Genomic DNA, 16836 nt, shown 5'->3' on the forward strand with positions numbered 1-16836 from the left:
TTTCAAATACTGGAGAGTGGCTTGAAGTTTTGGCAAACGAGTAACGTGATGAATTGCGTTTGGGTCTGTCTTGAACATTTTCACATAAGGCTATGCTGCCCACACCGAAGAATTAAAAAGAGAATTCTTCTCTTTTTTTCTCTTGAAAGTTTAGAAAACAGCGTATTTCCCTGGATAGTTGGGTAAAATTGTATCACTGTGACTACGTTTTAGATCATTCAGTAAATCACTGATACCTGAGAAAACGCAGCAACCATCGAAAGGTCGGTTTTAAACAGCACTGAAAAGTGACTTTGAAAGGCAAATCCATTCCTAACCCCGCCCGCTCCCTTACTTCACCCTCCCCAAACCTGACCAGGGTCTTTCTTTTGCTTTAAGTGTTACAGATTTCCTTATGTACCTGGAAGGAAGAGTTGTTAGTCTATCAATCTGGATGGTGTGCGTTAATAGGGTCTTTGTTCAGAAATTTTAATTACAGGTTTGAGCCTTGGATGAATGTAAAATGAAAACATCGGAGGGGACTTTCTCTTTGCTAATCTGCCAACTAAGCAGGACTGCAGACTTTCAAAATTGTCCCTGTGTGCATCCCTGGCGAGGCAGTTTCTGCACTGGTGTCGGGGGCACGGCTGACCCGAGGTAACTCCTACTTGCTTCTCTGGCCTGCTCTTGGGCTGCCCTGTACCACTCAGCTTCCATCTGAGGTTCTGTAATCAAAGGCCCAAAGATGCTCAAATGTAATTCTGGCGGTTTTATACCTCTCTGAGGTTCCTGTCTCAACAAAGGCAGCCTGACTGTACTCACTTGCGCTGGCTCCAGGCAACCTCAGGGCTTTACCACCTTTGACCCCCATAAGCTGGGTAAAGGGAACACTGAGTTTAAAGCCAAGCTTTAATCTGCCTGGAAGTTTACGAAAAGATCTTACTCTGGCAAGCGATCATCTGGGGGAAGGCGGCAGAACCAAAGGTATTTGGGGCTACATTTTATACTTCACCCTTTCCACTATAACCATTATCATACAGATGTTAGCATTTAAAAATTATAAACAAGGAACCAAATAGCAATAGTACCAGTTACAGACCCTTGGTGTTGAAAGTCTTCTGAACAAAGCAAGGAGAAAACTCTGGTTAACAAAAGACCTGCTTTCCAAACTTTGGGACGGGTGCAGGTACCTTTCACACAAAATCTAAGATTCCTACCAGTGTCACAAGAGGGAAAGTTGCTGACCAAAAAAGTCAGTAAAATCAGTATGAAAAGTATAAACAGAATATCCCAGCAAAATAGGGTGAACAACTCTAAGAGCCCGAAACTCTCTAACTCAGTTCCCCCAGAAGCATTATAGAGTGATGGCAAAAATTTTAGTTCAAAAAAGGTAGAGGAAGCTTTTTAATTTCAAAGCAAAATAAAGTCAACAACATATTCAAATGTTCAGATTCCTAGAGAAAAGCAGTATGTAAACATAATATACATAACATTATTAAGGCAACATTTAATCGAAAGATGAAAGAAATTAAACTCAGTAGATCGTTTTGGAAACAAAACCAAAGGGACTTTGGTCTCTCTTAATTTCTGCCATTCTTTCATTCATTGAACCCTACTGCTATTAGAGGTACTGTGTCTGGCATTGTGGGGATACAAAGAGAAATTTGGCTTTCAGTTCCCCTCAGTGCAGGGGAGCGGTGGGGGAGCAGGAACCCCAAATCGAAATCATAAAAACACACAACAAAAAGTCACCCTTTTTTTGAAACCTGTCTTAAACATTAAAAGGCATTTGCAGTGGAAAATGCAAAGGTAACTATTCCCACAGAGAGAGGATTATTTGGATAGAGACATGTGGTAAACATTTCCTAGGGAAGGAGCAAATGAAAAAAGGTCAAAGGTATAAGTCAACGGAGAGGAGCTGTAACATCTCAGCAATTTACAAATTTAAAGGAGAGTACCCTTTGAAGGGTGGGGATACACACACCACCTCCATTCATTATAAACAGACTTAAGAGAGAATCTTTTCCTTCTCTGGGGTGAATACCGTAACATCTGTTTCCTTGTCATAACAGCAACCAAGTTGATTCAAGAAAATAGTCTCTCTCTCTTTTTAAAGTTGTGGGTGCATAATTACATGATTTCTCTTGAGCCTTGGTTTCCTTAAGACGTGTTTATTCTGCACATCTGCTCTCCCCATACCTGATTACACAAAGGTATCATAAATAGCAAACCAACAGGTATAAAGAGACCAGCCCTCAAAACAGATCAAAGCAAACAGCCCGTGGAGTCCTTTGGAAATCTTGGCTGGCAGCTCTTGTAAATAAAAGTGCTTCTAAAGCAGAAAGCATTCAACTACCGTATTTATATAGGGCGTGATTGACAGGTCAGTTATTAACTGCATAAAAACACAGGCAATGTTAACTAGCAAGAATGTTTGTTCTAGCTGTTCTATCTGAAGGAAAATGAAATCCAAGATAGAATGGCCTGCTCTCTGTTTCTTTTAAGTATTTATTTTAGAACCGTGCAGTATAAAAGAATGTTTTTTCAAGTCAGTGAACTTAAGCTATTTTGCTTACTGTTCTGGAATTTAAGTATGTTGTTATAATTCTTTAGAAAACAAATGTTACATTTACTAAAAGGCAAATTCCAATGGTGCACCATGATCTTTTCAACCCCTCAAAAACATTTTATTTTTTTGAATTACTAAAATTAAAGAAATTTTACATTAATTAATGTCTCTTCCAGTAACTAAAGTATATCAAATCGGAGGATCAAAGAACAGGAAGGTTTCCTCCCACTGCTCCGGAAGAAGGCATGTGTTCCTTGAATTGCTTATGGTAGCAAGTCTAAAATTTGCCAAAAAGAGATAAGAATAAGCTGGTTTGTATTTTATTACTATTATTTTCTTTATTACTAATACATCCTATTATGGATGACCATTTATTTCAACATTACACAGTGCGATATATTTTGTTTTAAAAATGCTCTCAGAAAACGATGTTAGTTGCATATAGTTATATGTGGTCAGGAAATCCTCAAAATCCACTTGTGCATGCAACGGTTTTCATTCTTGAGGTTTACTACGGTTAGTGCCCACCCCCATCCCAGTGGAAAGTAGAAACGCCAGCCTATGTTTCTCCAGCTTGAAGAGCAACTTCTATAATAGCAGCTTTAAGCAACTATAAAGCAAAGAAATCTAAAACCTTATATTTATCCAATCTATAATTTTACTTTTCCATAAAAATGACTTTTTAAAGGTAACAAGAAGAAGTAGAAGAAAAAGTTAGAGGAAAAAAAAAAACCCAAGTTTTGCTTTTCTGAATCAATCAGCCAATACTTTTAAGACTGAAATTATAGAAAGTTAGCATTTTCCAGTCAAATAAGTGCTTATGAAGTGGATCCTGTGTTTATGTGCATGACTGTTTGTTTATGTGCAGACAGTATCCTCACTCTGAGTTTTTCCATGTAAACCTGAGTTTTGTTAAATATTTCTTGAATTAAATTAAAAAGCGTCTTTCTTACAAAAATGTTTCACTCTTAACAAAACTTGTCATCATATGAGCTGAATACTGAACACAAAAGCAAACCAAAAATCCCCTGAAAACCCATCCCTCCACATCAGTATATTTAATGTTCCACAATCTTGCTTCTTCTAGCATTCCTACAAGCAACAGTCTTTCAGAACACAGAATTCTTATGAAATAAATACACAGCCATAGAACATGCCCTGGCCTTCTCCACTATCCACCCCTCCCCCTTCCCCCGCAGGACCGTATTTTCAAACTAGAATATTTGTTTTGACAGACTTCTGCTTGCTTAATTCTCTGGCAAAGGATTTCTTGCTCACCCCTTGCCAGTAATGAACATTTTGCCAGAAATATGCAACTTCTGGCATGACAAGAATAGGAAAGAAAAAAAAAAAAGAAAGAAAACCCTGCCGGCAGAGACTTCCAGAACTGAAGATAAAAGCAGGCACACTGGATGAACAGAATCCTTTCCCTTAACATATTATAATTTCCTCTTGTTTTCCCTCCTCCTGACTATCAGGAGGAAAACCTTCATTTGGCAGTTTCACATACCTTCCCTACATTATAGAAAGCAATGGGAAACTATTCCCTAAATCTTGGTTGCTAATTAAAGAACTATTTATCCAAATGAAAAATGTAGGTTAGCTAATCCTACTCAGAGAGTAAATCTCCAAAACAATTTCTTAATAACAGTTTATCAGGAAAATTAAAATCCATTGAACTTGTTTAATTCCAGTGGAATACTTCTCTTTCATTATTTCTCCAGTTACAGTTAAGAAGCTAACACACTCACAAAACGAACAATGCAAGATAGTTCCACCTCCCCGCACTGAGCTCGGAAGGGTTAGGCAGGATACCACACAGCTCTCCTCAGAGAGCTTAGGGTGTGGGTGGAGTGCCTCTTTCTGCAACTACTTAGATTCTTGGGAGAAGGAGTAGCCCACAGAGTAGATTTCCTGCAAGGGTGGAGTCAGGCACTTTCCAAAAAAACAAAACAAAACAAAACAAAATACTCATGGCTCACAGGGGAACTGACAAGCGTGTCCCAAAGAATACCAGATTGTTGAAATACTCCGTCTCTGCTGAGATCCTCTTCCTGCACAGGTCACCTAAACAGTGATGCCTCTGGGAGTCTACCTCACCCCTCTACGTTATGTCATTCACTCTCCAGGCACAAAATGCCATCTATACACAGCTGACTCCTTCATCCAGCCCAGGACTTGCTTCTATGCTCCAGAAGCAGTTTACTGAACTGCTTCATGAATATGTCCCATTGGATGTCCCTTAGGCATCTCGAAACACAGATCCAAAACTGAACTTGGCATCCATCAACTTCTCCCCACATCCTGCAAAATGCTTCTCCTCCTAAATCTTCGCCTCTGCAAATAGCACCATCAGCCGCAGACACTATCCCAAGCTAAAAATGAGCCCAATCATCCCACCATCTTTCTTCTTCCCCAGTGCTTTCATTTTTCAAGTCCTGTCGAATCTATTTGTCTTAACTCTAATCAATATCCCTCGCTCCATCCTCCTTGTTCACCCCATTTCTGACCTGAATTCATTTCTCACCACCCAGCACACCAAGGTTCCTCAAGTGTGTTCTTTAAAACATAGTCTTGCTAAGATACTCCATAAAAAAAAAATTCTGTGAGTCAGTATTTTCCATGAGTGACTACACTGTGACTGCAGAGTCATAGAACATACCAGCATATTAAAGTCTTCAAGAACCCCTGGCCTGAAGAAACATGTTCATACCGACCTTTCACCACCATCATCACTTGCCCTGGCTCCCTGTCCGCAGCTGCTTTTCTTTACTTTGGCTAACTTCTTATGCTTCAAGCTCAGGCCCTGCCTCCTATAGGAAGGCCCCTGAGAGTAGAAACTCATCTCTATTCAGTGTGTCCACATCTCTCTTTGCATGCTTCTATACAGAACCTTCATGCTAATGGCATGTAGTTTGGACTTGGTTGTGAGACCCTGAAGGGCAAAGCTTCTGACTGACTTATCTTCCAAAGTCCAGCACACGACCTGGCACATGGCAGTGAATTAATAAACCCTACTGAGTAAAAGAATGCTAACGATACCTAGTTGTATTATCATTTACTCCGTGCCAGGCATCTGCTAATCTCTTTGCGTATATTAACTCACCTGACCCACCCAAAGACCCTACAAGGTTAAGTGCTAGAATCTTCCTCATCTGACACATGGGGCAACTGAGGTAGGAGGAATGAATATGTTTCATTATTCCTCCAATAAAATCTTATTTTCTCATCTCCAGCCGTGTAAACGTGAGTAATTTTACCTCTCTTCTTAGGAAAGATGATGTGATTAAATCAATGGAAAGCTGTTTGGCAGAACCTTGTTACTTTTAGAAATACTGTACGTTATAGAACACAAAGCTTTAATGTAACAGGAAAATAACTAGAATTAGGAGTCTTATCTGAATTTGAACACCAGGTCTTTTTCATAGAAGATATGAAACACACAGCAAATTAATAATCTCAATTCCAACTGTGTTATTTAAAATGACAGTTATCTTATTGAGTATTCCTACCAGAATTACATGACGTAAGTATATGAAAGTCCTCTGCAGCCTTTAGGTTATAACATTGGGAATACTGGTATTATTACTACCATGAACAATACAATGGAATGATGTCTGACCCTGCACCCACTAGCAAATATTTATAATTGGTAACTATATATTTCTGTTTTTTTTTTTTTTTTTAAGATTTTTTATTTATTTATTTGACAGAGAGAAATCACAAGTAGGCAGAGAGGCAGGCAAAGAGAGAGAGAGGAGGAAGCAGGCTCCCTGCCGAGCAGAGAGCCCGATGCGGGACTCGATCCCAGGACCCTGAGATCACGACCTGAGCCGAAGGCAGCGGCTCAACCACTGAGCCACCCAGGCGCCCTATATTTCTGTTTTTATTTTCTTTATGGACAAACCAGCCCAAATAACTGGAAAAGCTTTCATATCTACATAGAGATTTCTACTAAAAGTTAAAAAGCTTTCTACTAAATTGAACCAATTGAACTACATCTGTTTTGAGGCTCACAGTATAAACTTGGAAATAAGGAAAAATCATTGAGTATTAATAAAAAAAACTTGACAAAAGTCTTAAAAATTTCAACAAAACCACGACCAGCACAACTGACTAAATTATCTATACTGTAGAGACTGTCTACACTCTCCTGTCATTAATGGAATCTTATATAATATAGCCAGTGCTCTCAGCCCTACAAACTATGAACAGTTCAGTAGATAAATCTCAATAAGCCTCCACATCAAACAGACTGGAAGAAATCAAAAGACCGCTGAGCTAAGCCAGACCAGGCTGATATTTTGGTTTATTGGTTAACTGTTATGTTTGGAAAGGCATAAAGCTTAATTGCAAGGCTTGAGGTGTATGTCAAAAATGCCTGACTTAAGTAGAAATTCTGATCTTAGCATCTGTCACTCGTTAAAATACATGGAGATCTTTATCCAGGCTATTTTTTGTTGTTGTTGTTTATGTTTTCAATAAATGAAAATAACCTAGTCACATGGTGACTAAACATGAATCATTGTTACAGCTTTTTGAGAAGGTTTAGAAATCCCAGGTGCAAATTAGGGACTAACACTGTTGTTAATCCAAGTCATGTAAAAGTTAAAACGGGGAAAAATCTGGTTTAGTTTATGACTTCTTGTGGTATTAGCCATAGGTTTCTCACAAATACTAATGAATGCAACACTTTGAAACACTATATGGAAAAGTGAAATCCGGTGGTGTTATTTGGGTGTTTTTACCATTTTCTACTGAATAACTAACTCCATTTGGCTGAACAAGCAACAAAAGTAAACATTTCTTAAAAGGCCCTAGGAGAAAGCAATTTCTGCTAGTTAAAGGTCCAGTAAAGTTTCTATTTAAAGACGGCAAATGAGGTGTTCATCCCTGCTACCAAAGCTAGTCCACACATTAGGATTTACTTGGTGCTCTAGGACATGCAAACCTAAAAGACAAGCCCTCTCCTTCAGAACTCGGCATTGGGTTCCGAGTCCATAAGTAATTCACAAGAAGCAACAGCAACACGAGAAAGAGAGGACACACCATCCGTGGTACACCAGGGAGAGTCCTAAAGAAAGGGAGCACAATGAGCGCTGGGATCACCCATCTGGACCGTTCAACTAACTGAAAGGCAGTTCTCACTAAATGCTCCCCAAGCATGACTGCACTAGGCCCTCTATAAGCACTGTGACATTTACTCCTTATAACAACTCTGGAGACAGGTCCTGTCACTATCTCCAATTTATGATGATGCTGAGAAAAAGAACTGAAGGCTCCAGGAACTAAATAACTAACCCAAAGTCTGAGCCGGAAGTTTGACCTAGACCTGTCTAACCCAACATGCACTTTCTGAGTGACGTCAGTCTATCACTTCTTTGCCCCCTACGTAAGGCAGACCCTTCACAAGATAGCGGGGCAAAAAGGGGGATCAGTCACAGGCCCTCCTCTCAAGAAACCCACAGTCAGGTCAGGGAAGGCTTTGGAAGACTTCTGGAGGAAAAAAGATTCAGGATGAACCCCACAGGATGGAAAAAACCAGCAGACTGTAAGTAGAAGAGAGGGACAGGCACTTTTGGAACAAAAGCAACAAAAAGGAAAATCACAACATATTCAAAGGAACAGTAGGGAGATTAGCTTGGTGGGAGTATATGTATTTGTTAGTAGTCTGTAAGACTTTAATAAATATTTGTGGGTTTGAATAATAGGAGATAAGGTGAAAAGGCCAAGTCCAAATTACATAGGGCCTTGAAAGCTAAGCTGAAGACAATACAGTTAACCAACAAATTATGTGGGCAAATATTCAACCTCACTACTAAAAAAAAGCAACAGAAATTGAAAGAAATGGGTAATTTCCCCCCTCACATTCTCTTAATCTTGCATTAGAAATTAAGAATACCCACTACCAGGAAGATTACACGTGCTAGTGAATTTTTAAGTTGTATCTTCTTATTTAACAGAATCCCGGCTATGTTTTCTGGAGTGTTAGCATTCTTGAACCTACTATTTCCATTTCTGATAATTTATCCCAAAGAAATAATCCAAAAACACATGCAAAGCTAAAATGCACGAGGATATGCCTTGCACCACTTTTTATAATGTGGAAAAATTTGATGGAATGTAAATGCTTGGTGTTAGGCAGTTGGTTAAAACAAAAAGGAAAAGCTTTAACAAAATGGGAAAGGCCAATTAAAGGGCTATGGGCTTTTGATCAGAGGCAACAGAGAGCTAGTGAAAATTCCTGAGCAGGAAGTTGAAACGGGAAACTATTTTTCAAGAACATCAGTTTACCAAGGAATCTGAAAATACTCAAATAGAAACTAAAGATTAGTGATACCCTAATACCAAGAAATTACACCTAAGTGAATCTATCTGCAAGAAATAACCCTACATGTTAAAATACTTTGTAAATAAAGATACTCATCACTAATAATATGTATGTTTTAAAAACCTGGGGAGAAACTATATATTTAATAAGAGAAAGACTAAGTAAACTATGGTTTATCCGTTAAAGGAATGTTACTTTGATATTACACACAAAACCCTGATTATTACATTTCAATTTAGTGAGGTGCGGGAACAGGAAGAGATTTCTAGAGAAAGAAACCTCTGCCAGAGAATGCCATGGATCCCACGGAATTTGATTTTCATGGGTGAGCCAAAGAGTTTGGCAGGACACACCAGCACAGTTCAGAAGGCAATGAGGGCTGAAAACAAGCAAGTATTTAAGAGTGGTATGTCCATCTGGGGAAAGGCCACAACTGATAAATGATCGTATACCGACTGGAATACATTCATCCCAAGACATAGCTCCAAATACTTTCCCACTGAAACGTTATGCTTTCACAATGATAAAAAACTGAAGCCTCTGCTGTTGCGGAATTTGTAACTAATCAAAACAAGAGTACACACGCCACTGAGACAGAAACTCTGCTTTATTGCCTTTATGTGTTCAAGCTAATGGAAACGTTGGTTTAATGAAAGCATACAGGAAAAAGAGATGAGGACCTGGGCTGTGTGTCTGGGGAACACTGGGTACTCACCGCCTTTAGTTTCTGTCAGTGACACTGTTTTTTGGCGCACAGAATTTTTGTTTCCGAATATAGACAGGAACATCAAATTGCTTTAATGTTTAATGTCGTGATCTGAATCACTGACTGTCATATAGATATGACAAAAGATGGCAGAGCAAGATACAAAAGTAATCAGGTGATATGTTCTTGACTAAATGGCAGAAGAACCGAGAAGAGGAGGGGGAGAAGGGTATATCAGGGCCACCTGTTTGAAGAGAATGAGGAGTTGGCAGAGGGGCCAGCGCATGGTGGCACTGGAAGGGAGGGGAGTGAGGAGGAGGAGGAGCCGGACAGACAGGCTCCTCCCTGAGGGAGGGGAAGGGAGTTAATAGTGTTTAAGGTTTTCCACCTTGCATTACAGTTGAGTTGAGTCTTATCTCTTTGACTGTTATTCAGACTTTCAGAGCGTATTTTATAAATTCTGTACTCCTCTCAGTGCTCAGAGCCTTGAACCTAGGAAGCATTTTTGTTGAATAAATAATGAAGAAAAAGAAACTGTTGGGTCACAGAAACAGGCCACCAGTTATAGCAAACCAATGGCTGAGGGGAACTTTGACTGCAGAGGGTGAAAGAGAGGATCAAGTCGGTTAACAGGGGGAGGAAGTGTGTAACCAGCCATTTATATGTACCTAGATCAGCTGTCCACAGCCTGAGCGATCACAGAGATAAATACAAGAAGCACAAAGATGTACTCAAAGCAATGGCTAGCTCTATAATTTTGCCTATAGAATAGGAAACCCTAGTCCTCTAAGAGTCACAAAATGAATCAGGCTTAATGATCCTAATCAGACGTAGCTAGTCTGACTCCATCTTCTGTCCAGTCCAACTGGTTTGCCCTGACCCAGACAGCTTCATGGTCTACTCCTACAGAGGCAGTTTGTACAGAACAAGACAGTAACAGTTTGGAGGAGAAAAAAGAAGGAAACTTGGCAGATAGAGAAAATGAGACTGTTTAAAACAAACAGCCTAATTTAATCTCAGAGGCCAAAAAAAGTATATCAAAATATAACACATGATTTAAATGAAATAGGGATTTTTTTGGTTAATAAATGAAAATAATTAAGTACCAATTCCAATAAATTTAGAAAGAGCATTTGACTTCCCTCGAGTTGGCCTCACAATAACAACATCAATATTGTAATATAGAGGTCAAATTCCAAAATGAATTCGAGTTCCTAATAAAAAACAGTGTTGGCATTCTGTTAGCTTAATAGAGATTAGCCATGAACCAGGAAGACATTTCACATCTCAGAGTAGCATTTTCTGACTTAGAAGTTGATTATATTTTATTCAGAATCTCTATTTTAATGCTCTATAAAACTTTTCTCTAGTGTAAAGACATACACATTGTTCTTGAGTAAAATTTTTATAATGCAAGCTTGCTTATAGTAATAAATTATATATAACCACATAGCCAGACACACTTATACTACTTCTTATCTTTTAAAATTACATGAAGGAATTGCGTAAGTAAAGGGAAAAAAAACCTACATTTTCCTATGAGGCTAAAATACTACATATACTACTTATCTTCCTATTAAGCCGTTGTTCCTAATGAAAGCATTTTCAAAGCTTTTGATATAGCCTAGAAGAATGTAGCAGCAGACTTCATTAGTTGCCTACTAAAAATTCATTCCCCCACCCCATCTTTCCTTTTAACAGTGTTTGAGTTTGGTTTGGTTATATATCCTTCTCGAGTACACTTAATATGCTTGGATAGCTTTAGGGAAGACTGGCACCAATCCCAAACCCAACTGGAGAATCCTGATTAGTCTAAGATAATTATGGTGTATCCATTTCCCTTGTCAGGGATAAGTTGTGGCATGCTATGATGTTAACTCTGGCCAAAAAGATGTAAAGGAAAGAGTGTAAAGTGTGGGACTGAGAGCATGGGAATATATAGGAGGTGGTGTTGTCACACTTAAAAACAGAGAGGTACAAGGCCACTGGATATTGCGCCTAGACACTTTTGTATCTAGATGTGATGGCTGGAACTGCAGCCATCTCGCAACCATGAAGGAAACTTGCCTGGGGCCAACATCGTCACATCAAGGATGACACAGCAGAAAAATGAAGAAAAAAAAAAAAACAACCCTGGGTCTTTGATGATGTTATCAAGCTAGAATGAATCAATCCCCCTTAAAACTTCTTGGTTATATGTTAGATAATAACTTCTCTTTATTCTTTAAATTTTGATTGCAGTTTTCTGTTACTTGCAGTCAAAAGCATTCTGTGGACAAGTCTGAATTATTTCAAGTTTCTGTTTAAATATTAACAAATGGAGCTATGATTTGGGAGATGAGAGACGACAACAGAATATGCTTCTTAATTTACTAGAAAGACATATAGTCCAAAGGTAGAAAACTCAGTTACAGGAGTAGATCCTAACGCCTTACCTATTATATTTCAAAGCTGGTTACTATTCTGTTGCCCTCTCCCCTCAGGAACATACCTCACACTCTAATGATTTGAAGTTGACCTCCTCTCCATACCAATGATTTGGGAAAATGGACATCTTCTGACAAAACGGTAGAAGATTCTGATGTAGAATATAAAGTTCTCTCTCCCAAAGAGGTACTTTAAATATCATAAGATTTGAAACAGTCTAAGATTATGAAATTTTTATTGATTCATATTTATTCACTACCTACTATAAGTTAGGGTGCTATTTTGAATTTTTATCTGACAACTTGGGATAATTTACAGTATATTTAACTGCAACTAAAACTAATTTTTTCCTGTTCCTGCTGAGATAAATCTTGAAATGATTATCTTTCCTTCTCACATATGGTGCTGCTCCTAATGATCAGAAACGTGCCTTCCACCTGCATTTATCAGTTACCCACAGCAGCCACCCTTAACTAGGTTGGATGGAACACAAGATGGTAATAGATGTTCTTTAAGGCCAGGCGGTGGGGGGGGGGGGGGGGAGGGAGGAGCGCCTGGGTGGCTCAGTGGGTTAAAGCCTCTGCCCTTAGCTCAGGTAGTGATCCCAGGGTCCTAGGATCGAGCCCCGCATCGGGCTCTCTGTTCAGCAGGGAGCCTGCTTCCCTGCCTCTCTGCTTACCTGTGATCTCTGTCAAATAAATAAATAAAATCTTAAAAAAAAAAAAAAAAAAGAGAGAGAGAGAGATATCTGGGTGGCTCAGTGGATTCAGCATCTGACTCTCAGCTTCTGCTCAGGTCATGATCTTGGAATCATGAGAAAGAGCCCTGTGCTGGGCTCCAAGCTCAGCTTGGAGTCACTTGAGGTTCTCTCTCCCTCTCCTTCTGCCCCCCAACCCCTCTCAAATATAAACAAAACAACAACAACAACAACAAAAAAAACCCAAAAAAACCCCTAATCTTTAAAAAAAGAGAGAGAGAGGGTCACCGAGGTGGGTCAGTCATTAAGCATCTGCCTTCAGGGGTCCTGGGATTGAGCCCCTTGTCGGGCTCCCTGCAGGGAACTTGTTTCTTTCTCCCTCTTCCATTCCCCTGCTTGTGCTCCCTCTCTCATTGTCTCTCTCTCTCTGTGTTAAATGAATGAATAAAATCTTTTTTAAAAAATAAAAATAAGGGGCGCCTGGGTGGCTCAGTGGGTTAGGGCCTCTGCCTTTGGCTCAGGTCGTGATCCTGGGTCCTGGGATCGAGCCCCGCATCGGGCTCTCGGCTCAGCGGAGAGCCTGCTTCCTCCTCTCTCTTTCTCTGCCTGCCTCTCTGCCTACTTGTGATCTCTGTCTGTCAAATAAATAAATAAAATCTTTTTAAAAATAAATAAATAAATAAGAATAAAAATAAAACGAGAGGGAGAGAAAGAGAGTTTTCCCTTTCAAATAATTTGGGGGAAATACTACATGTTATATCCCACTATTAAAGATTCACAAAATATATTATAGCATATGAACTGCCCTAAGAAATTCTGTCATAAAGACATTTTTATTTAATTCAATATTTCTGAAGCTTACTTGACTCTAGAATCTATTTTTCTTTTTCTTTTTTTTTTTTTAATTTTATTTATTTATTTGACAGAGAGAAAGAGACCACAAGTAGGCAGAGAGGCAGGCAGAGTAAGAGAGGAAAGCAGGCTCTCAGGTGAGCAGAGTCCGATGTGGAGCTCCATCCCCAGGACCCTGAGATCATGACCTGAGACAAAGGCAGAGGCTTAACCCACTGAGCCACCCAGGCGCCCCACAGAATCTATTTTTCCCTAAATAGCTTTCGGTATCTTGAGGAAATTAGTAATCCTTAAAACATAAGGCATAGTCCCTTCTAATTCCCTTCTACTCATTTAGAAATAACAAAAAGAATAAATGCCAAAATAACCACACCAAGTTAGAACTATGCTTTAACAATCTGCAGAGACTACAAGTTATTTTTAAGTAACTCTCTTCCAGGGTTTTGCATCATATTCTCCAATCCAACCTGCCAGGGACACAGAATGAAATCTCTTCTCAAATGATTCCAAAAACAATGCTTTTATTATGGAATACTACAATACAAAAACTTCTAAATGATTCCTAATGTAATGCACAATTCAAACCAGCCTCCCTGGCATATCTGTTTTACTCACTGATAAAACCCCAGAACGTAGTATGATGCTTATAAGAGTAGGTAGTCAGTAAATCCTTGCTCCAAGAATGAATGAATGAATGAATGAATGAATGAATGAATGAATGAATAAATATCTCCATCACATTCTCCTCCCCACCTGCCCAAATCTTTGCCATCCTTATTAAGCCCTGACTCCTGCATGGAGCTCAACCTCCTCCTCCTCTGATATCCTATCCCCAGACAGTACCAGTGAGTTTGATACTCATTATTCCTAAACTAGTTCATATGTTGGTCTTCTCTCTCAGTAAATGATGAACTCCTTGGAATCTGAGACCGTGTTATAAACTACTTCTGTATATGTCAGAGTGCCAAGATACAGTAATAAGTATTCGGTGAAAAAAATTTATTCATTATATTAAAAAATTTGGTATGTAACAAGAATAACTGGAAATTCCTGGGATTTCTAAACCTACACATTACTAAATCAGTAGTTATAAGGACCAAGCTCTGAATAAAGAAAAAATGTTACCCAAGTTCTAAAGAAACAATTCCCTCTGGCTTTAACCTCTTTGACTCCATTTTCTCATTTGGAAAATAGCTCTGTGGTATTCCTCTACAGGTACTGAATGAGCAACAAATACTGCTTGTAAAACCCCTGATAAAGGAAGACTTTATCTCATAGTCCTGGAAGCAATCCTGACGTCTTAAATTATGTAATCCTGGTATTACATTATATTAGTCTGGTTCATATAAAATGTAAGCTACAAAAATACCAAAGCTAAGAAAAAATATTTACTCATGCTTTTACTAAGATGCAGAGAGAGGATGCATGCATTGCCAAAATTCCATAGAACATGCTCAAACTACAGCAACAATGCCTTAGTTATTAAAGAAGGCAATGGCCTGAAGCAGTACTTAGGAACAAAGAATACTTGGTCCACGCAAGAGTCAATATTTAAGAACACAATGACTAATTCCCACTTCAAGTTCATGAACATATTTCTTTTTAAGAGCTTCTTTTTTGGTTAAAATTTTTATTTGTGGTTTTCCTACCTATGATCCATGAACCTAAGAATGAACAAAAACTTGAAACATGAAACCCTCCAGTAGGCCAAAGTGTCAGTATAGACTTAAATTCTGATTTTAAGGACTTTTCAACAAAGGTTACATAAGACATGTACTTTACTTCTCAGTCCCCCCAAATACTCATTTATCAACCCAGCCTAAAGAACCAGACTGAATGTTCTTGAACAACTGTGGAAAATGCATGAATGACACCTCCAGACCATATCAAAACACTGGGGCTCTTAATTTAAGGTCAAATTACTTGAATCCCAACTAGTATTATTGTTGCCAACAGAAACTCCACTTATAAATAATCAGCTGGTTTTTTAAAAATGTTCTAGTTGAGCTTTGTGTGAACTAAAAGTAATCACTAAATTCATTTCTGGCACTACCTGTGTGACCTTCAGCGAATTGCTCAACTTTTCCATACCTCAATTTTCACCTTAGGTCCTCTCAAAGATAAAAACTAGCAACAGCTATTATTATCATTTTTAAAAAGATTTTATTTATTTATTTGAGAGAGTACATGGCGGGGGGGAGGGAGTAGAACAAGCAAGTTCAAGTGGAGGGGAGGGGCTGAGGGAGAAGCAGACTCCACATGGAGCAGGGAGCCCAACCCAGCACTAGATCCCAGCACCCTGGGATCAGAACCTGAGCCAAAGGCAGGCACTTCACCAACTGAGCTACCCAGGTGTCCCTATCATTTCTGTTAAAGATATGAATGAAAAGCACAGACTTGAAAAACATTAGGTTAAGCCTAGAAGACATCATACCTTAGACAAGGATCATCATCACAAACCCCCCAAATCTTCTCCCTATAGCACTAAACTATCATTGAACACAAGAGGTAAATGTCTTGTAGTCACACAGATATCCTGTTGAGGTAATTTAATTCATCGCCTACTTGCCAACCAGAAAACTAAGATTTCTACATTCCTAATGCTATAGTAGGACATTAGAAGCCTTGTGACATGCTCTTCCCTCACCTCTATCTGTAAGAAAACAGAGTGTTAAGTTCCCCAGGAAGAGAACATCCATGGGACAGAGGTATACAAAGTCTTCTGCCATCCAAAGAAAGGGTCTCCTAGTTACCTCAGAACAAGTTTCTCCATTGGCCCCTCCCACCTTTCCTCCTAAAATCAACAGGCCATATGGGAGATGGGAGAGTCTTACTGTACACTGAGACCCTAGGTGAAGTGGCTCATTTCCCACGGTCTGACTACAAACGTAAAACCTAAAGCAGACTCTAAAAAGGTAACTCACTGCTCATGAGGGGCTAATGTGCACTGGTTTGTAATTCTGCATGCACTCTGCAAAAAGAACTTGACCTGTGTTCTAGTTCTGCTACTTGCTGGCTGTATGGCCTTGGGCAAATAACTACGTCTGACTAACCTTAGTTTACTCCTCTGTGAAATTAGGATGACTCTCCACTTTGCAAGGCTATGGTGGAGGCTAAATTAGACACCCACAAAGGGTCCAGCCATGCCAAGCACACAAACAGGCACTGAAGGTATACACGCTTCCTTCTGCACCCATGTAACAGAGACCGCCCCGCAGCAGAGAACCATAGGTATTTGTGAGACCGCTGGTTTCCCCAGCACCAAGCACATGTCT

The 16836-nt window shown here is 39.3% G+C and overlaps 1 protein-coding gene across 3 annotated transcripts in view; it reads right to left on the reverse strand.

Moving 5' to 3' along the window:
• Positions 1-1370: 1370 nt before the first annotated feature.
• Positions 1371-16836, reverse strand: part of THADA (THADA armadillo repeat containing) — a gene marked incomplete at its 3' end in the record, with an annotated part of 120989 nt that continues 105523 nt past the window's right edge. For all 3 annotated transcript variants that reach the window (XR_014315944.1, XM_082746750.1, XM_082746749.1), the window contains exon 27: positions 1371-2825. Coding sequence is in view for 2 of the 3 variants with exons in the window: in XM_082746750.1 (XP_082602876.1) it covers positions 2738-2825 (88 nt within the window). The remainder of the gene's footprint in view (positions 2826-16836) is intronic.

The sequence above is a fragment of the Mustela nivalis genome (assembly GCF_964662115.1).
Source record: "Mustela nivalis genome assembly, chromosome: 8".
NCBI lineage: Eukaryota > Metazoa > Chordata > Mammalia > Carnivora > Mustelidae > Mustela > Mustela nivalis.